Here is a 21,083-nt window from a genome sequence, read left to right as displayed (position 1 = left end):
TTTGCAGTTGTAGAAGGGTACTGAAATGAAAATATGAATGAAATGACATTTTACTTAAAACTATGCTTGACTCTATATAGAGAAAGAGGAATGTGAAATGAGTGGAATAGAATTGGGTCTAGTTCAATCTCTAGAAGACCAAATCTGTTGTGGTTAATTGCAAGAGAATAATTTGTAAATATTGAAGCACTGGTCAAAGTTTGAAATTAATAGTTTTAATAATACTATTGGTATCCATTATTATTGGTTTTTGTTGGTGTTATTCTTTATGCTTTGATATTGCTATAGTAACCCAGAGGGTTTGTTCTCTTTCCTCTGCAGAAGGTGAAGAGACTGGAGTGATGGATAGCCTGTTGGAGGCCTTGCAGTCAGGTGCGGCTTTTCGAGACCGAAGGAAAAGGACACCAAGGTCCAAAGGTGAATATTTTATTTTAGATTTTATTTTCCAGAGAAAGCGAAAAGCATTATTAGTCCAGTGCTCTAGAATTTAGATAGTCGGGTTTAATTTGTTTGTGCAATGACAGTTTTCAGTGATGTTCAGACTGCTGCTTATGTCAGTAAGACTGGAAATTATTGTACTGAACTTATTATAGCCAAATCATTAAGCCTATTCAATACAGCCAAATGTACTTTTACTTTTTAGGGTTTATAGTTGTATAGGGGAAGTGAAAGTTATCTTACTCTATAAGTGAGTCTGAGTCAAATTGTTTCTCTGGTATATAACTGTCATTTATTCCAAGAATTATTTGACTTCCAATTCCTAAATTCCTAAACTTCTACTTTGTAATGTTGTGATACTCTGGTAGCTTTCAAACAGGTATTTTATTTCCATTGTTTCTTTGCTTTTGCAGACATACCACAAAATCTCAGTCCAACCATACAACGGCCTGTGCTGAAAGCTTGTAACCATGGTAATGAACCATATTCATGAATTGCATGCACTTCTTAGGTTAGCTTATGTAGTTGATCTGTGCTTTCAAGACAGCTGTGATTATTTTTTCAGGTTTTTACATTAGTGGAGTACTAACCCATATTGGAACTTGCTTTTTAAAAATCACATGAATATTACATCCTGAAACCATACTTACTGCTTACTCTGCGAAGCTCTTCTATATTCTGTGGGATTTTTATTTATTTAAATTTTGATTATGTTTTTCAATTCTAGTACTTTTATAATCCTTAAGAATTATTATGCACGTTTTTTAGGGTTTACGGAACTAATAGAAAACAGAGATTGCATAATGTTTTAAGTGTTACTTAGTGCCTATATACCAGATCTGAGAACTTCTGGCATTCATTCTGTGTTTCTTTGTCTTGGTTTTCTTGGTCCTATAGCTGGAATGGTTTAAGATATTACTTATCAATATAATTCAAAAGGAGTGTTGTCTCAACAAATTCATAGTAAATATTTATTTGTAAACTGCTGAGCTATCTCACTGTAACCAGTAGAACTTGCTCTTATAAGAAAAGTTACCATGCAGGTGTGGGTACCTGTTAACTTTGTTAGGTAGTCAGTCTACAGAATATTACTGTATTGATTGTATTTTAATTAAACTTGAGGAGTCTGGAGTGACTCAGTTGCTCATGACTTGTGGTCTCAGGAAGAGGTTTATCTTTGGTCCTACCATTAAAGAAAAATTTTAATAATGGGGGGGGGGAAAATCTTCTTTCTTAGTTTTTAAAGCACATTGCACTATTTTTTGGTATTTAAATACACTGCGGGTTTTATAAAGCAGATGTCATAAAAATGATTATATTAATTATACCTCATGTTTAAGTGTTTATTTTTCTAAGTGGGTGTAGCAAAAAACCCCTCAAACCTGTTGAATTTGGCATATAAACACAAATTGAAGAAAATAGAGCTGAAAGGACAGTTTGTAGATAATTGCAGAAATTGGATCAAAGAGAAATCAAGTATATTTGACAGCTGCTTGTCTAACACATAACATGAGTAATGACTATAGAGCACATCTGAATTTATCCTGTAAAAGTGTGTCTGCTTGCAAGAGCAGTCATATTGAATACTGCTTCTCACCAGCACATTCCATCTAGGTAGCTGTCTGTGGACACACTGTAGCTTCCAGTTTTCAAACTTAACTGCCTTTAGTCAAACATTATGGCCATATTTCAGATTAAAAAACAAAACATCAAAAAAACCACACTCATCAAAATTTTAATGCTGAAAAATCTTAGTCTAAACCACGGATGGATTTGTACACCAGATGTACAAATAAAGAATTTGGATATAATTTGGATCTAAAGTTTGAAGTTCAGATATCTGATTTGAAGAGAAGAGTAAAGCAAATGCTTGGATTTTTTGTTGTTTTTATCAAAGTCAGATTTCCATAGAGCATTTTGAGACAGTCTAATTCTAAGACATTTTAAAATTAATTCAACGTTTCTTTCACTTGTCTTGTTAGCTGAGAAACAGGCTAGTACAGATCTGAGCTTGCTTTTAAGGAATTCATTAGCGTGTTTTTCACTTGTCACAATGTCTATGTGCATCTTCCTATTTTGAGCCAAATAGACCACCAAACCTGGTATAGATTATGGTGAGTTCAAAGCCTTTTTTCCTTTTTAGGAGAAGTATTTGGTCATTTAGGTTATATACTGTATAGAATGTGCTAGACCCTGAGTGTCAAAGTCAATTTTGGATAATAATGATAATAACCTTAATGAAGTTAATGTGGTCCGTCAAGATAGGAATTATAATGATAAAGTTTCTTTAATTTTCTTTTTCTGAGTCCAACAGTGTTTAATGTCAGTATTGTTCTCTGTATCATTTTTTCATGCACTTTATATCTGCTATATAGATATATGCTCAATAGCCTGTTCTTTCTATCTATATGCGTATAATAAGCAATGAATGCTATTACATGTCTATTACATGTACACCATACAAGCAAAAAGACTGTGACTTTAGCCCACTTCAGAAAAACTGGGATATGTTATTAAACAGGAGTATTGGCTTGGTCATTCCTAATTAGCTATTTTTTTTTCCAACCTAAAACTTCAAATGGATGCAAATTTTATATCATGGGGAAAAAAACCCCACTGTCTTACTGTAAGGCTAAAATATGTGGAGATTGCTGAAAGTCTTTAAGTAGCAAATCAAGCACTTTCCATATTTGCTTCTGTACTGGTTTTGGTTGTTTGGGTTAACTGGTAACTGATTTGGTTACTGTTTATTCTGTTGAGATTGACAGATTCACTTATAGTAGATATATTCTATTAATGCACACTGCAGAGTCATTCCTAGGATTCATCATGCAGTCAAAAAGAATTGCAAGCCATGACTTGAAATGTCTGTCTTGCATCCTTTAGAGTGTAGCAATCTCTGTTGGGCAGATGCCATCAAGTTCTAACTAATCTCTTCTGTTTCAAAACATAACCATCCAAATTAATAAAATCTAGTTTAGTCTTTATGATTAAAAATATTTCTCTTGAAAAAAGAGGAAACAAATCAGATCCAAGCATAAGTAGTGTTATAACCCCAGGCTGGCAATTAAGTACCTCACAGCCACATGCTCTCTTCCCTGGTGGGATGGAAAAACAACATGTGGCTGTGAGGTACTTAATTGAAGGTTGAGAAAAGAACAGTGTAATAATTGAAATAGAATAATAAAAAGGATAAGAATAAGAATAAGAAGGAAAAGAAGGAGGGTGAGTAAAAAATAGAGGGTGGGAGAGGAATGAAACACAAGAGAAAAGTGATACACAAATATAATTTCTCATCGCTGTGGACCAATGCTGGGCCAGTCTCTTCCTAGCAATCAACATCTCCTGACCAAATTCCTCAGTTTACATGCTGAGCCTGATGCCATGTTATGGAGCATCCCTCTGGCCAGTTCTGGTCAGCTGTCCCAGCTATGCTGCTCCCCAGTTAATTGTGCCCCTGCCCACTGAATAGGGCACATGCAGAGCATGTGAGCATCCCAGAGCATGGGAACCTGAAAGTTCCTTGACTTAGGGTAAGCACTGCTGAGCAACAACCAAAACATCAGTGTGTTATCAACATCCTTCCTAGACTCAATTCAAAAACAGAGCACTGTACCAGCTGCTAGAAAGGAAATTAACTCTATCCCACACAAACACAGGACAGGAAACTGGTTCTGTGTTTTACAGGGCATACAAGAGAGAGAAATATAGACTGAATGCACACTTTCTCTGTAGCTGTAATCTAAATGGAAGCAGGAAGAAATTTTTTCTAACCATTACCAAGGTTACCCTCAGTACAATGCTGTACAAGATACCAAGCTAGCATTTGCTTTTCAGGCTTAGCCAAACCTTGTAAAACAAAGTAATACAGAGAAGCAAGCCAGTGCTGGTCAGGTCTAGAACTGAGAACAGAAATTGTTTGCTTTAAATAAATAGACTCCTTAAGGAAAAAAAAAAATAAAAAAGAGCAATAATAAATTCAGTGAAATGCTAGCTATTGTGTAGGCCATTTTTCTCTTTGTGATCTGTTGAGCTCCCCTGGAAGCTCTTGTTGTATTCAGCTGGTACTTCTAATTAAAAAGGAATACTCATTCTCATACCACATTCCATGGTAGCTGAATGTATGTTATTTTCAATCCTACTCCATTCTTCTGTTATTGAACAGATTGCTTCTTTCAAACATGATATGTGTTTTTAAAAACCATATATTTAAGAAAAAACTGGATGTGGCACTTGATGCCATGATCTAGTTGAGGTGTTAAGGCATGGGTTGGACTCGATGATCTTGAAGGTCTCTTCCAACCTTGATGTAGGTTTGGTCAAGTTTGAATCTGCTCTATTTTTGTGATCAGAATTACCAGTTGTATTTTTAATGCTTGTGACAAGGCCCATCAAGTCACAATATTTATTGTGGAGAAAAATTCCTGCTGCATAACTAATAGAAATTATATACATTTAGAATTGCTAAATCTTGGAAGTGTTTTAATGCCTTAAGAATGCAAGTAATATGCACTAGATTTTAGTGGATATACATACGTTTGGTATATTTTGTTCCCAATCATAGTGTTTTTTATTTTTAGATTACCTACTGAATTACATCTGTGTGCAAAACTACCTATTAATGTTACAGTTTGCTTTAAGTGCAAAGGACCATGTTCTGCAGTAAATATTGTGGTATATGCTTTTGCTGTAATTCCAATTCAGAGTACTCTGACACAAGCAAAGTATTAGTGTAGTTTTACTGGTGTGCTTAGGATTCAATAGCATCTAACAGAGGAGCTCTTTGATTCAGGAAGCAGAAGAAAGCACGTAATTTTCAGTGATCAGGATTTGCACATTAGATGATAATTTCAAACAGCTAATAGCTATGGCTGATCTGAGTTTATCATATATTTACAGCAAGAGTCAAGCCATATTTGCAGCTTATTTCAAGCTACTGAAGTCCAGATACATGGAGCAGCATATCTGAGGCAGGGCAAAGCCCACTGCAGCACAGAAAGCTGCATTATTCACTAAGTTTTTGGTCAGGTTTTGCAGCCTGCATCAAGTTCTCTGCTGCTATGGCTACGCATTTATTTGCAGTAGCATTAGCCAAGCTAATTCTACCTGAATTGCATTAATACAAATTTGCGATGCAGCTTTGATTGTATATAAACACATAGCTCAAATGCAGCAAAAAGAGTTTATCTTTACAAGCAGATCATATTAAAAATGCTGTGAGTAAAGAAAAGCTATAATAAAATGCAAACAAAAAATACAGATTGCTTTTTGAGACTGCAGAGGTTTAAAGAAATCTTTCTGTTGCAATCAGTAATTGCATTGTGGACTACATTTCTAAAGGTGACAAAGAGGTCTTGTTTCTATATTGAGATCAAACTTCCATGGTAAGAAATGTAATTGTTATAGCTGTTTGTTCAGTAAATCTATACACTATAGAATACTTTTCATGTCACATGTACTCTGAAGCATTTTAAAGACTTCTGTTAAATAAAACCCTTATGTAGTCATATAATTCTGTCCCAATTAAGCATAAGAAAACCTTTTTTTCATGTTTGTTGGGTTCTTATTATCTCCTATTTATGATAGAACTGTCATCTAATACTCATATTAATGTCTCTGCTACCTTATTTCTGACAAGCGAAGCTGACAGTGAGCTCAAGCTCATCTTAATTCTTGAAAAAGTGTGACCACATAGAGGTCATTTTTATTTCCGCATTGTATGTGACAGCAAGCAATGATTGGCATTTCAACCTAATTTTTCCTTAACTCTGTGTATGTTGCCGTCTTTTCCTCAACTATATCTAGTGAACATTTGGAAGTACCTAACAGGGAAGGAGCTACCCATGAAGATAACTTTTTCCCCAGAACATGTTAGCAGTAAAGGCAGCTTCCTGAGCATTAGAAGTCCTTCATGGTAGATACTGCTTTCAAAGCACTGTACATTTTTAGCCATGTGATCACAAAACATTGGTATCTCTGGTGGAGAAAATTTTTGTTAAGCTTTGTGTTTTACTCAATAGACAAGTTTTCTCAGTAGAAGACATGGAATAACTGTAGGTACTGCTAGGAAAGGAAAACATTTAATAGGATTTCTATTATAAAATGGTTCTCAGTTGTTGCCATTTTAAGACCAAATCTTCGCTTCAATATTGACTTCATAGGTCAAGTAAAATTGCTTCTTATTCTAACAGAAATAATTCCCCTGGACCATCTACACTGTTTATAATAGGTTTTTTTTCCTTAGAGCATACAGCAGAGTTCAAAGAAACTGACCATAGAAGTCAATTTTGCACATGTGGAAAGAAAAAATAATATCCAGACAAGGAAAGTGAATTTACAGATTTTTATTTCTTTCTTTAGAACTACTTCTGCATTGCCACAGTTGCAAACACATACGATCACAAAAACATCCATGAAGAATTTTCATTTCAAAATATCTAGGAAAAAGATTAATTTTGATGAAAAAAAGTTTCCAGCTCAGAAGGGATGGTAGCCAGCAAGAATTTAGAATGGAAAATGAGAAAAAAAAAATTGAGGGCCTTTTCTAACAAAATGTTCCTTAAAGACTGGCATAGAGAAGTATAAGCCACTCATTTATTTAATCATGTATTTATTTTAAAATGCCAAGTGCTGAAAAATGATTGGAGACTCTGTCAAGAGAGGAAAAGGATATTTCAAATCAATAGTAATTGTGTATTATTACTGTAAAAATACTGATTTAGACAAAAAAAAGAGCTGTCTTGCCCTTAGTATAAGCTAAATACACACTAGCAACCTGTGTTTAGAAAGGCGAGGAGGAATTTTAATCCAACAAAAAATGTCCCCATCTATTTTATTAAAGTCTCATGGGATTTCCCTTATCAACTCTCACGAGTGAGGTTGCACACATATCCTTCACCCTGTGTCTTTTTATATAGCATTTTAGCTGAACATAATGTAGACAAAAAGGAGAACCTAAGCTTTTTCACAGTAAAAATTTTAAGTACTACTCTGAGACAAGGTGCACCTTTTAATGGGGCTTTTTCTCCAGAGGTTTGACAACTTCATTTCTAAAATGTGACCCTTTGAAGATGTCAAATTAGACACTCAGAAGAGCTAATTGCTTTTGTAAATATTTTGCCAGTGTTCATTGGTATTAGTTGAATAAGATCACAGCTCTCAAGGGAGGCAAGGACACTTTCTGCAAGATAAGAACGGTAGCAAAGAGGTGACATTTGAAAGCAGTCACACTGTATATTCCATAATTGCACATACAGTAAATGTCAGCTTCATAATCACCTAGGTAGGTAACCAAATTTCCAAAGGCTTCAGCAGGCAAGTTATATATTCAAAACAGTCAGCTGAAAATTTATCAGTGGAAAATCTTAAATCTGCAAAAGGAGCTTTAAATTACCAGCAATGTACCCATATTTGTCTTTCTGATTTTTAGTCACATATAACTTCCCATTTGAAGGCAATTACCAAGTTTATATGTATAACAAAGAGATTCTGTCACTTCTCAGAGCACTTTTCAAGTCTCTTCCATATTTGTTAAACAAGATTTCAGGTATAAATTTACCAGTCTGTTTCACTTCTGTTTTCTGAATGTCAAGGACAAGTAGTATCTAAACTTCTGCCTCATTCTTCATAGGCTTTTAGAAATTTGATCTGAATAGCAGATTCGTTGAACAACAGCCATAAAGCTCTTTATATTGTGGGGTTTTAAAAACTGCTAGATAGATACACACACATAAGTATTTTCTTAAAGAAGTTATCTTTCATAAAGAAACCACAAATAAACCACAAGTGAAATATTAGGTAGGAAATTTTTGTTAGCTAGACCTCGAAAATGAGTTTTCACTGGTTGAAGACTTCACTGGGACAAAATCTGAGATAACAGAGTATGATTCCTGAGTCTGTTCTGTGACTCCAGTGATGTCTGGTTAATGCAACATTGTTTAGTCAGTCAGAATTCAAAAGATTTAAAGAAAGTGCAAAACATTATTTATTCGATTCTTCAAGCAGTTTTCTTAAATCATCCTTTTATGCCTGGTAAGTGAATGTGTTCCATTAATGTTCTGGAATTTTTTTTCTTCCTTTGGGAGAGTTTAGTTTCTTCTTTTATTTTTATTTTTTTTCCCCCCTACATTGTTGCTGTAATAGAAATGTTGTGTAGAAGAAATACTGGAGTTATGTTTCTGCCTCACTTTTTTCATTATGGCAAATCCTCTGCAAAGGTGCAATCATGCAGAGAAAACAAGAGTATTATCAACTTCTTCCTTTTGTTGGGGTGGGAGCACTTGGAAGATATACTTTTAAGTTTCTGAATACTCTAAAGGGAAATTGGTAGTTCAGTTGTATCAGAATTAGTGCTTGAGCCTGGAAGTTGCTTGGTAAATCTAGCAACTTCTTTGTTCCGTTCAAAGAATAGATGAGTCTTGTGTATTTTCACCATGCACACCTAGGACAATATCTGCGCCAATCACCCAGCAAAATAATCTGAAGCCTCAGAAAGCCTTTTGGTGGCTCAAACCTGGAGCTCATGAGTGATAAAGGAAGGAAATGCAGGGGTCAAATGCAGCTCTTCTTGCCTGAATGGCAGGAGGAAAGATGATAGCCAGGCTTCCGCTGAATGGTCTGGAATAGTGTGAGCAGGTAGGTCTGCAAATCCTCTTTTCTTATGGTGAGGCAGGTTACAAATCCAAGATGGGAAGCTGCAGTTTAAGTAATTTTGGGAAAGAATATTTGGATTTTCAATCTATTCCCTTTCAGCATACACTGTGAAGTAGTTTGGCTCTTATTCTTGGCACGGTAATCTTTTGCTTTAAAAAAAAAAGGCAACAACTTTTTAAAGCAAAATTGTTTTAATCAAACAGAAAAACTATGTGAAGTCTATGCAATGTCCTAGATGATTTTATGTCCTGGAGAATAACTAATATATACTTCTTTCCTTGAGAGACTGCAACTGTCCAGTAAGTAGCATAGTCTTTCTGTAACAATAGTTTGTCATGATGTCTTCAAAAGAAGACTTTTTGTAATGGTGAAGTTTTTTATTTTCATGGGGAAAAGAGTTTCAAAATGCTTTTTTTTGTCCCCTGACAATATTATCTAACTCCATATACCAGAGAAATAAAAGAAAAACTGTTACCTGACTCTATAAGTTTGACCGTATTTGCCATAGGTTTTAAAAAATCCAAAGACTGGGATTTGGAAAAATAAGAGTGAATTTATTCTACACTATTCAAACTTGCAGTTCTTGATTTTCTCCCTCCTTGTAGCATAGCAAAATGATAAAATAAGAAATTGAAAAGATAACATCAAGACTACTTAGTGTCATAAACAGGGAAATGGAATGAAATCTCAGCAGATTTTCAGCAGAGGCAAATAATTATTCCAGAGGTTTTTCTTTTTATCTGTTTTCTTAGGCTTTAAGCCTGTTTCCTTGTATTTGAAAAGAGATGAGTGTACATGGTGTATTATAATACAGTGCACATAAAAATACTTGAATTAGCTCTAGACAGTCTACTTTTTGTACTTGAGGCAGGATAGCTTTTAGGTCAGGAACGAATTTGGATATCACAGCCCCGTTTGGGGGTTTCAGAAGATATTTGGGTATCTGTGTACTACACCTAATTGAACTATGCAATTTCAGAAGCACGTCCAAGATTGTGGCAGGAATCACTACCATCCATCCATTATGAGTATTTGAATCAGTAGACTCACTAACATTTGTTATTTATAGAGGCATTCTGTGAGCAGAGGGGCTAATGAACAGAAGGGAACTTTGCAGGGATACAGAAAATATGGTTTAAATCCTCTCCTTGAGGGAACAATAAATCTTGATGAACCAGGGTTAAACACAACTGAGTGAGAGCTTTCATTACCCAGCTTAACTTTAGCACTGAAGTTTTACTGATCTTTTAGCTTGGTAACTAGATTTATTAACAACAGAAGAAAATCCTATCAGAGTTGTGTATCTTAGCTGAAAGGCAGCCGTTTGAGTTACTACAGATAGATGTTAGTCAGAGAAATAAGTCTTAAAGGTGCTGATCTTCCCATTGTTTTCTCTAGGCTCTGGAGAAGGGATCAGAATATAAAACTTATTACCACATAAAGGTTTCTGCTGCTTTTAAAGCTTTGTATAAGGTTGGCATTTTCTGATTTTGGTTGTTTTTTACTGTATTCATAATTACATTTGGTGATTTTTTTAACGTTGCCTTAATTTCAAAAGCAGAGATTAATCCCCAAATTCTCAGTTCCTTGCCAAAATCACTTTCTTTTCAGTGCATAAGCGCAGAAAAATTTATCTGAGGACATATTCGTATTTCAGTGAATGCATTTTATTGTTGTCACTACCAGAGAAGAGAGACTAAATATATTTTTTTCTTCATATGCTCTAAAATGTAAATATCTCCTCTGATCCATCTTTTCCAAAAGAAAGTGAATTTCATGATATATAATCTTTCACTCTGTCATCAGTAGCTCAAGAGCTGTTTGAGTCAATCTAATGCATCCAGATCTGCTGATTAAGTCATATGAACACAATGCCAAATCAGGCAATTAGGCTGAGGGAGGAGCTTGTGGAGGACATTGTTACAATTTGGTCAATATTTATAAAGTAAGATAATATTAAATGACAGCTATGGCAAAATAAATGCTGCAAACTAATAGAGTGCCCCATCCTTTCTTCTGATCCTAAATCTTGTGTCTTGTGTTGGTTTTTTTGTTGTTTGGTTTTTATTTTTTGGTTTTTTGTTTTTGTTTGTTTGTTTGTTTTTTGTGTAGTGATGGTGGTGGTGATGCCTGGAAAGTGACCTTGCTTTTGGGTTGCTTGGGTTTTTATAGCGTCGTTAAGGTTGAAAAAGACTTCCAACATCATTGAGTTCAACCTTTGATCAAACACCACCATGTCAACTAAACAGCAGTAAGTGCCACATCCAGTTATTTCTTGAACACTACCAAACATTGTGGCCCTACCACCTTCCTGGGTAGCCCATGTCCAAGCCTTGCCACCCATTCAGTGAAGGACTGTTCCTGGTGTCCAACCTGAAGCTACCCTTATGCAGCTTAAGGCTCTGTCCTCTTGTACTATTGCTGATTGCCTGGGAAAAGAGGCCAACTTCCACCTTGCTACAACTTCCTTTCAAGTAGTTGTAGAGAGTGATATGGTCTACCTTGAGCCTTCTTTTTCCCAGGGTAAACAATCCCAGCTCCATTATCCTTTTCTGGACACACTCCAGCACCTCAATGTCTTTCTTGTAGTGAGGGGTCCATAAAAAGAGGGCTTGAGTGTCTCACCAGTGCTGAGTACAGTGGGACAATCCCTGCCCTGGTCCTGCTGGCCTCACCATTGCTGATGCAGGCCAGGATGCCATTGGCCTTCTTGGCCAACTGGGCACAGCTGGATCATGGTCAGCTGCTGTCAACCAGCACTCCCAGGTCCTTTTCCACTGGGCAGCTTTCCAGCCACTCTGCCTCCAGCCTGTGGTGCTACAAAGGATTGTTGTAACCTAAGTACAGGACTCACCAATTGGCCTTGTTGAACCTCATACAATTGGCCTCAGTCCATTGATCCAGCCTGTCCAGATCCTTCTGCAGAAACTTCCAGTTGACTTCCAGCAGATCAACACTCCTGCTCATCTCAGTGTCATCTGCAAACTGAGATGTACTTGAGGCACTTGATACCCTCATCCAGATCATCAGTAAGGATGTTAAATAGGACTGGTTCCAGTGCTGAGACCTGGGGAACACTGCTGGCCACCAATTGGGTTTAGTTCCTTTCTCCACCATTCTCTGGGCCTGGCCATCCAGGCAGTGTTTCACCTAGCAAGACTGCACCCTCTCTAAGCCATGGCCTGTCAGCTTCTCCAGGAGAATGGTGTAGGCGACAATGTTGAAGGTTTTACTGAAGTGTGTATAGACTACATCCACAGCCTTTTGTCAGTCACCTGGGTCATGAAAGGAAATCAAGTTGGTCAAGCAGGGCCTGCCTTTCTTAAACCCATGTTGGCTGGGCCTGATGCCCTGGTTGTCCTGCACATGCCATGTGATGCACTCAAGCTAGTCTGTTCTGTAACCTTCCCCACCACTGAGATCAGGCTGCCAGGCCTGTAGTTTACAGGATCTTCCTTCCCACCCTTCTGGTAGATGGGTGAAATTTACAATTTACATTGTTTGGTTTTTAAACTGAGATCTCCACACTGTCTTTACAGACATCTACAATTGCACTGAAAGGTAGAATCAAAGTACTAAACACATAAAATGCTTTAAAATGCTAATTACTCTGGGAAATCAGGAATTAAGCATTTTTAACTGACCTCCAAAATTAATCTATGTATTTAGTCTTTTGAAGATAACCTCATAAACAGATGCACAATTTACAGTGTTTAGGCTCCTCGTAGTGACTAGAGAGAGGCACATACCCATCCTACGCAGGAGTTAGCTTATATAAATTCTTAATAGTCAGTGAGTTCACGCCTCCAATTTAAAGTGCTTGAGGCTGAGAGACCTGATTAGTGTTGTTCATGTTTTAGTTCTCTGTCTCTGTGTTTAATAAAGTTAATAAAACAGACACAGCACACTCAATAGCAGATGAAACAATAGCTTGAATAGCTGCTCTTTAAGTTCATATTATGTCTTAGGCTATGAACGATACAAGTGCTTCTGAGTGGCAAAAAAATGTAGATCTCTTACATACATACATACAAAATTTACATTAAATTTGGATAACTAACTTTGTTATGCTTACAAATTCTAGTATTTTGATAATTGTCTCTTTTCCTTTACTATAGAGTATGCTTGTGTTATTTGTGTTACACTGATTGTGCAATAATAACATTTTTTAATTTACTCATGCCTTATTTAACTAGCTGGATTAAAAGTAAATAGATCAATAGTGTATCTTTAAGTTATGCAGCCTTCCTGGAATGCAAGGTGAGTTCTTCATTTCAGCATAAAGAGTAAACCAGGATTGATGTGTGAGTAGCTGCAAACTCCGTTTTGGCCATTCAGCGCAGGAAAAAAAGTACTTTGCTATCAGGGAGTCCCTAGTTTTATAATTGTACTGTAGATGGTAGTCTTCCCCTTTCTCTAAGAAATATAAAATCATTTTAATTCTGTGTGATCCATCATCAGGCAACTACTCAAAAAAGTAACATTCTTAAATGCTCTCAAATGTCCAGTAGCAAAAATAAATGAAGGGCAGAGTGCATTAAGGAATTTCCAGTTGTGTCTCACAGGGCAGAGAAAACTGCTGTGAGAGAGCTCCTGGGATAGCTCCTGCTCTTGCTGCCTTTAGCAATAGCTTCCTGACTAATCAGTCTCTGAGCTTACCCCAGTGCTTTAAGTCTGTTCTTTCTCTGTTGCCAGCTGCTGACTGAAAGCAGGACACAGCCAATTACTCTCCGCTGAGCTTACCCAGTCTCTGTTTATCCACCTAACAGCAGTTGCTCTGAGATCATTTTATTGAAAACTTGTTATGCAGTGAGATCTACTGTTATAAAATCTTGTATTTATTTCAGTGGGGTCAAAATACAGGAATCTTACAATCCATAATTGGATTATATTATTTGGAATAGTTGCTTCCTATGGGACAGAAAACAAAGCATGCTGAAGTGGAATTAATTTCTTCCTTTTCCACATTCCAATGCCCGTCAATTAAAAAAAGGGTTATCTTTAATATTAGAAGTTAAAAAATAGACTGTAAATGACTTTTTAATTGCAGATACTACTGACTATATCCTAATTTCTTGGGTTGGGTTCTGATCTTCCTTTGTGGATCTTTTTCTGTCCTTTGTATTCACATCAAAAACCATATGAATGATACCTTATGATAGCTTTTCTTGTCCGCAACCACATCTTGTGTCATCCTTGTTCTAACCCATCTTTCTTAATCATTTATCAGTGCTATAGCACATTAGCATGTTCAACAGAACCACTTAACTCTAGTGTATAAAACATTTTACTCCTATTTCAATCTGTAACTGCAGATTTAGCCTAATAAAAAGGGCATTTTTGACCTGTGCCGATAATCTATAAAATTTACTGCAGTCCGAAAATGAGAATATTGCTTATTATCGAAGTCTTTTACATTCACGTTAGTAATAAAGCTTTGGTGAAATTGTGCATGTTGAAGGAACTAAGCAGCCAGAAAGGCTGCAAAGGATCTCCAGCTGATGTTTTGTGGGAAAGCTATAGTAACACAAAATATACTTTTATTACTTTTCTAGTAACTGGAAATCTGAAGAGATGCATTAAAAAAAATTACGTCCCAACTACTTAAAGCTAAATGAGAGCCAGGTCAGCAATAACTTAAAGTAATGTGCTGTCCAAAAGTCATTAAATATTTTTAAATTAAATAGCTATGCAGTTTACATCCTTTTAAAGATCTGAGGAAAAGGTGGTGGGATGGGATTCAAATATTGTATGCTTAGACCTCCCATCCAAAACTGTGTGTCACTCAGAATCTGGTTTTACTCAGATATTGCTGCAAGATGCACTTTAAGATCTTCTAGCTCTGGGGTTGCACCATATAGTCAAACAAGATTTTCTTCATCTGTACTTCTACAGTGCCAGCACATGGAGTAGTTGCAGGGTATTTCTTCTTATACTTAGTACCTCTTTGTTTTAATTTAGCCCATTTGAAAAAAGTTACCAAACAAATGGACATTGTTTCTTTTTTTAGTTTAAAAATCTTTATACCCTTAGCCTGCATTGACATAGTGAAAGTTATTTCAATGCTTGCTTACAGTAATACATTTCTACAAGTGATAAGAAAACTTACTTGCTCAAGAACATTTTTTAACAAAAATACTAACTTTATTTCGTATGGAAGTAAAGTTTGACTAAAATTAATCTACCAGGGCGTGGCTTTTTCAAAGCTGAACTAAACAAGTTAGGGAGAATAATAGGAAAATATGGGAAATGGGAAAGCTTCTCTTAAGCTGCCAGTTTGTATGCTAGTTAAGAGTGCACTCCAGTGCCTTATATTCTTGGCTTCAATTGCAGATTTCAGCCTTATTTTTTTTTTTTTTTAGTTATTAATCTAGAATTCTCTTTACATCAAATTGTCCAATTTCAAAAACTAAGTTGAGTGCAATGAAATTTTATAATCTGTTAGTTTTCTTATGGTGAGCAAGCTAGTGGAGAAGTCATACTTCAAGGTTCTTTGTATTTGGAAAACAGTGCTGCAGCATTGCTGTCCTAAACTAGACTGTCATATTTTGGAGCTAATGATACTTTCTACATTTACATGAGGTATACTGATGGGAAAAATATTTTGCCCTTGAATTGTTTTCTTCTGATGACATACAGTGCTTCTCTGCAGTATTAAGTTCTGCTGCATATCTTTAGGATAAAAAGAGCTTTTTAGTTTTCACACTACATAATATTAAAAGTATCATAATTGGTATTTCAATGTCTTTTAACATGTTCATATTTGGTGTTTCACAGACATTAAATTTGAGCTTTGAGCTTATGCCATTTTCAGCACATATTGAAATCCTTCCTCTGATGAAAGTAACATACTTTAATAGATGTTTTACCTGTTGTCTCTGAGGAGTTACTTAACTTTGAAGTATATAAGCAGTGATGGATTCGATGTTAACTCTTAAATTTGTATAGAAGTAGGTATGTGGAAATGAACAAATTCACCCAAGAAAGCCAAAATATCTTTCAGTTTACTCAGTAAATCAGTCCAGGATTATTAAGTCAGCCTAAGAATAGAACTTCTATCAGCTAAACTTTCCACTGGGATTTATGATTGGAGTGCATATAATAACTCATTACTGATCAATGCACAAGAGATGCTCTCTTGTAATATGTATTCATGGGAAGTATCTGTACTAGTTTTTCATTTTACATTTTTGTAAATAAAATCTCATTAATTATTAACAAAAAATTGAGTCAACTTTGAAACTCCCTGGATCACTGTGCATCAATCAAACAGAAGCAGTGATTTTTCTGGGATTTTTTTTTTCAAAGTAGGTTTCCAATTAATATTACTTATTTCTTCATTATTGGCAAATTACATTTTCAGCAGTTTAAGGAAACAAGAAATACTGCGGTCTAACCGATATCATTTGTTGAACTAAATTAATCCTTAAAGTAAGTTAATAAGACTATCATCCAAAGCAACAACAAGATAATATAAAAATTACCCAAGTGCCACTACAGATACTTTTGATAAAAAGTTTTCATGTTTCTTCATCACAATTGGAGTTTACCTAGAAGTTTAATTTCTAATATAATAGAAATAATTGCACACAGAACTTGGGGCAGAGGTTTATTAGTTTAAAGAAAAAGTGTTTATAGGTTTTTCTTGTTAATTTTTAGAAATTGTTTCATTTGTGCTCATTCCTTTGGCACTTCTGCATTTGAGGAGAAATATAGAAATAAATTATTTCACACAGTGGTGCTAGAAATGAGATTGTATTTTTTCTTCTGAGTCACTTTTTAAAACCTACTCTGATAATAGTCATTCTTCTCATGTTAAAAAGGAGAGAAAATAAAGTACATACTTTGCAGAAAGAAATCAGTGAAATATCTACATTTTTTACTTTTTTCCCTACATACAGCATGCTATCAAAAAATGTGGCAGCTGACATCATAGTCAAACTGATTATTGGAGTCTTGAAGTATGCTAATTTCTTGGGATGGGTATTTGATTACTAGACAGAACAGTGGCCCAGCTGTGTTAGCCTGAGTCACCTGAAGGACTGTTTATAGCCATTATTCTGGGTGGGGTTTGCATTTGATACACTCATAAGCATTACCAAAAAAAGAAGTAGCAAGTCTATGATGTTTACAAAGGTTTAACAACTCACAGCAGCTTTCTGACTTAATCTGTGGCCCAACAGGAAAAAGCAGCTTGAAGTTCACTGTTTCGTTTGGGTTAAAAGTTTTGAAGAGTGCTTCTGAAACAGTTTATTTACATGTTCTATTTTCTGATACAGTATTTTCAGTTAATTCAGATTCAGCTCAAATTAACAACTCTGTGTGCTTTGGGATAATTAAATTACTGTTTCCTCTTATCTTGGCTCACCATGCAGACTATTGCCCACCCCTATAGCTGCTTTTACTCCATTGCTATAGCAGCTCCGTTATTTAGGGATAAATCTTTTCTTCTCCCCATCAGTTGTTGTGAAAGAAATGTAAGCCACCTGTGAAAAAAATTAGCATATTTGGACTGACTTCTTGTGTTTGCTTGTCTGGCTGTATTCCAGGTATTTTTATGTCTGTTTAAATGAAGGAGCAAATAAAGGTATTTCAGCTGTTCCTAGTTATTAAAATTGACCTGGATGTACCAGGGCTGGGAGGAAGGGGAAGGGAAGGATGAAGAAAACCAGGTTCTTATGAATCAAAGTGAAAAATGAAGGGGGAGGGATGTGAGGGGCGGCCGAACGGGTGCATGAGCCCCAGCCTGCTGTGTTGGGAGCATCAGCCGCCACATCGTCTGGGCAACCCAGGTTACCATGGCAATGGCGGCAGCGACCGAGGGATGAGCACAGCTCCCGCTGCCCTGGACTGCAGGTGCCAGAGGAGTGTTAGAGACTCCCCACACCTTATTCTGGCAAAATGCATTTGTTCCTGGCCAAAGGGAGAACCAAATGAAGCTGCTGCTGGGTCTATAAAGTTGCACATTCAGGAAAACTTTAGTCATGGGTGTTTCTTTCTGGCAGTTGATGAAGAAAACTAGGGCTTAGAAGGTAGATATGGAAAACAAACATTGGTTCTACTCCAGATACTATTTGTTTGTTTGTTTGTTTGTTTATTTAGGAATACAGGTGACTGACTACTAATAGTGCAGGCACTCTAATTGCGTCCCAGGAAAACAACATAAAACTGATATTGTCCCTCTTATTTCTTATCAAGACATCATTGTGTAACAGTGCACTTCGGTAGTGGTAGTACACTTCATTTTTCCTACACAAGTGATCATTGAATGTAGTTTCAAATGTGAGTTGAACTTACCTCTGAATGAGGATTTTAAGCGTCGTGTCTTTACATACGAGAAAAGAATCCTTAGAAATTTTCAACATTCAACCTTAAAAATTTCATCAAAGAAGGACATCAGGTGTGTTTGTTTCTGGAAGGTTAAAATTGCTCACAGTTAAAACTGGTTACAGTTTTACAGTTTTACAGTTTTACAGTTTTACTGGTTACAGTTTACAGTTTTTAGATGACCAAGATTTGTATTACCACTGTACCATGTCAACTAGCTTAAAAGTCAGAATGTTTGTTTTTTCTGCCTTTTTTTTTTTCCCTGTCTCTGCACATATACCTATTTATAACATCTAATCCTTTCACTTGATTATTTCCTTCAACTCCAGGAAAACATTTGATACTGTCTGTTAAATATGGGTTTTGTTGGGCTTAGGTTTGGAAATTTGGGAGGTGGCAGGGGTGGGGGGTGATGTTTCCTTGGTTGGTTGCGATTTTTCAGGGTTTTTTATGTGGTGTGGAGGAAAAGGGTGTTATTGTTGTTAAAACTGTAATGTGATGCCCAGAAAGATTTAGTAGAAATCCTAGGCTGAAAATAAATGTGGTAACTCTTCCATAAGTGAGTCTGTCACTGAACAGCAGGCTGACTGCCATCAAGAAACACTTCTGACACAGTAGATGTATTTTGGGAAAGGGGGAGTAATGGAATGGGTTATTTGATGGGGAGTCTGAAAACGTATTTCCTGAGAGAAATGTCTGGGGCAGAGCTGTGATACCTATTATTTTTTTTTTCTGTTGCTAAGACAAAGAGAAAAAATAAATTTTACCCAAATGTACATTTTTCTGCATTGTATTGAAAACTGAAATTTCTTTCCATTTGGCATGAAATATTTGCTTTTCTGAGAGAAAGAAAGAAAAGCAATTGAGAAAGAAGGAGATGGATGTTACTGCCTTTCCTCAATGCCCAGATTACTTCATCATTTAGCCAGGAGATGAGAACACAGATTCAGTTTTGTTCCTTTGTGTGAGAATGTTTGTGAATTTTCTAGAAATAAACAAGTCACCTACTCACCAAGCTTAGCTGCTCTTTCCCAATTGCTGCATGCTCTGAATATCTATGAGTAGTGGAACAGTCCCAATGGATTCAGTCTAACTTATGTCTCAGTGAGAAATGGGTTTGACAGAGTTAATCAAGACATCCAGACCCTACACTGGATCATCAACTTACTTTTTAGGTGATATTGCAAGGTTTACGGCCTCAGTTACTGCAGTTGAGATAACCCGTAGGTCAGGGTATAAAATCTAAGAAGATACAGATTGATCTATGCACCTTTTGTGTGAGGTACGGGATTTTCTCTGTGGATGATGTGCTAGTAGAATCAAAAGAAAACATGCCTGCAGCCTTTCTTTTTACGTCTTTTATACAACCCTTCTTTTTGTAATAACCTATGAAAACATGCCACAGTAAGTGGCAGGTTTTTTTATCTGCCTTTAGAGAAACAGAATCCCAAGGCACCTTCTCTGAATACCTTGGGAATAAAAGCTATGGCGTTTGGCACAGTTCTCAAGATCATAGGACCAATACTATTTCTTCATGCTTTTTTTTCTCCTTTTTTCTTTTCTTTTGGAGGTTCACATTTTGCAACAGGATTAAAATTACCACAGTGATTTCTGAAAAAAGTTGCTGTTCTAATTTCACTTCATATTTTTCCAGATCATCTCCCTCACTGCCCTTTTCTGGGGGCCTTCACGGGAGAAATTGTTTTAAAAGGATGATGAATCAATTTAGGCAGAAGCAAGATAAATTCTCCTACACTTTCAGGGAAATGTCTCTTGTATTTTTTTGTCAAATGATCATCAATATGTATTAAGGTCTGGTGTGCAGGTACTAACCAGTCATTTCCTGGATATTTTACCTATTTCTGGTATGGTGTTTTTGTTGGGGATTTTTTTTGTTTGGTTTTTTTTGTTGTTGTTGTTGTTGTTGTTTAGGTTTTATTGGTGTTTGTTTTTTGTTGTTGTTGTTGGTTTGGTTTGGTTTGGTTTGGTTTGGTTTTTTTTCCCTCATTAATTATGGCTAAGATAAGCATTGAAGAGCACAGTATATGTTTGTCATGTCCCTACCATATTTTCCTACACTAACAGAAGGATATAAAATAGCATTTAAGTTAGCATTTCATTCCAAATGAATATGTCCTTCCTGGTCTGTGCATTTTATGAGAGCATGAATTCATTCTTTCTTGGGTTTTACAGTAAAATGTTATGTTACCATCTTCCATCATCTCAACAACCCACCTATTTCTCTAAATGCCTTCCTAGGGTTTGGTACATCTATCATAGTGATGCACTGAAAAACAAACAAACAAAAAACCAATGGTAAGATAACATGGTAGGCATAAGTGTGCCTAGGACAGCAGGTGAAATTTTTTGACTTTTTATAATGTAAGGGAGAAACCTCTTGTTTAATTCACCTGTGGCTTTCTAGATTTGAGTGTCATTTCTTCCTTTAAAACCAGCAGGTTCTTTGATACCTTGGTCATCTTGTTGAATACCAAGTATCCAAGAAGGCTGCTGGTAGATATAATTTGACCTAAGTATCCATAGAAGCAAAACCTAGAAAGACTAGTCCTGTGGGAACTGGTTATAATCTCATAACCCTCCAATAAATACAAATGGAAGATCTCAAAAGATATTCCGTTAAAACAAAATTTTTTAAAAAGTGGCAG

At 36.0% G+C, this 21,083-nt stretch overlaps 1 protein-coding gene across 1 annotated transcript in view; it reads left to right on the top strand.

Annotated features, from left to right (window-relative positions):
• The window catches only part of DIAPH3 (diaphanous related formin 3), a 205,664-nt gene that overhangs the window by 147,881 nt on the left and 36,700 nt on the right, over window positions 1–21,083 (top strand). Inside the window, exons 26-27 of the mRNA XM_066313364.1 lie at window positions 322–417; window positions 852–911. Of these exons, the coding sequence (XP_066169461.1) occupies window positions 322–417; window positions 852–911 (156 nt within the window). The remainder of the gene's footprint in view (window positions 1–321; window positions 418–851; window positions 912–21,083) is intronic.

Source organism: Sylvia atricapilla, chromosome 2, assembly GCF_009819655.1.
Source record: "Sylvia atricapilla isolate bSylAtr1 chromosome 2, bSylAtr1.pri, whole genome shotgun sequence".
Classification (NCBI taxonomy): Eukaryota; Metazoa; Chordata; class Aves; order Passeriformes; family Sylviidae; genus Sylvia; species Sylvia atricapilla.
This window is presented reverse-complemented; position numbering and strand designations above follow the sequence as displayed.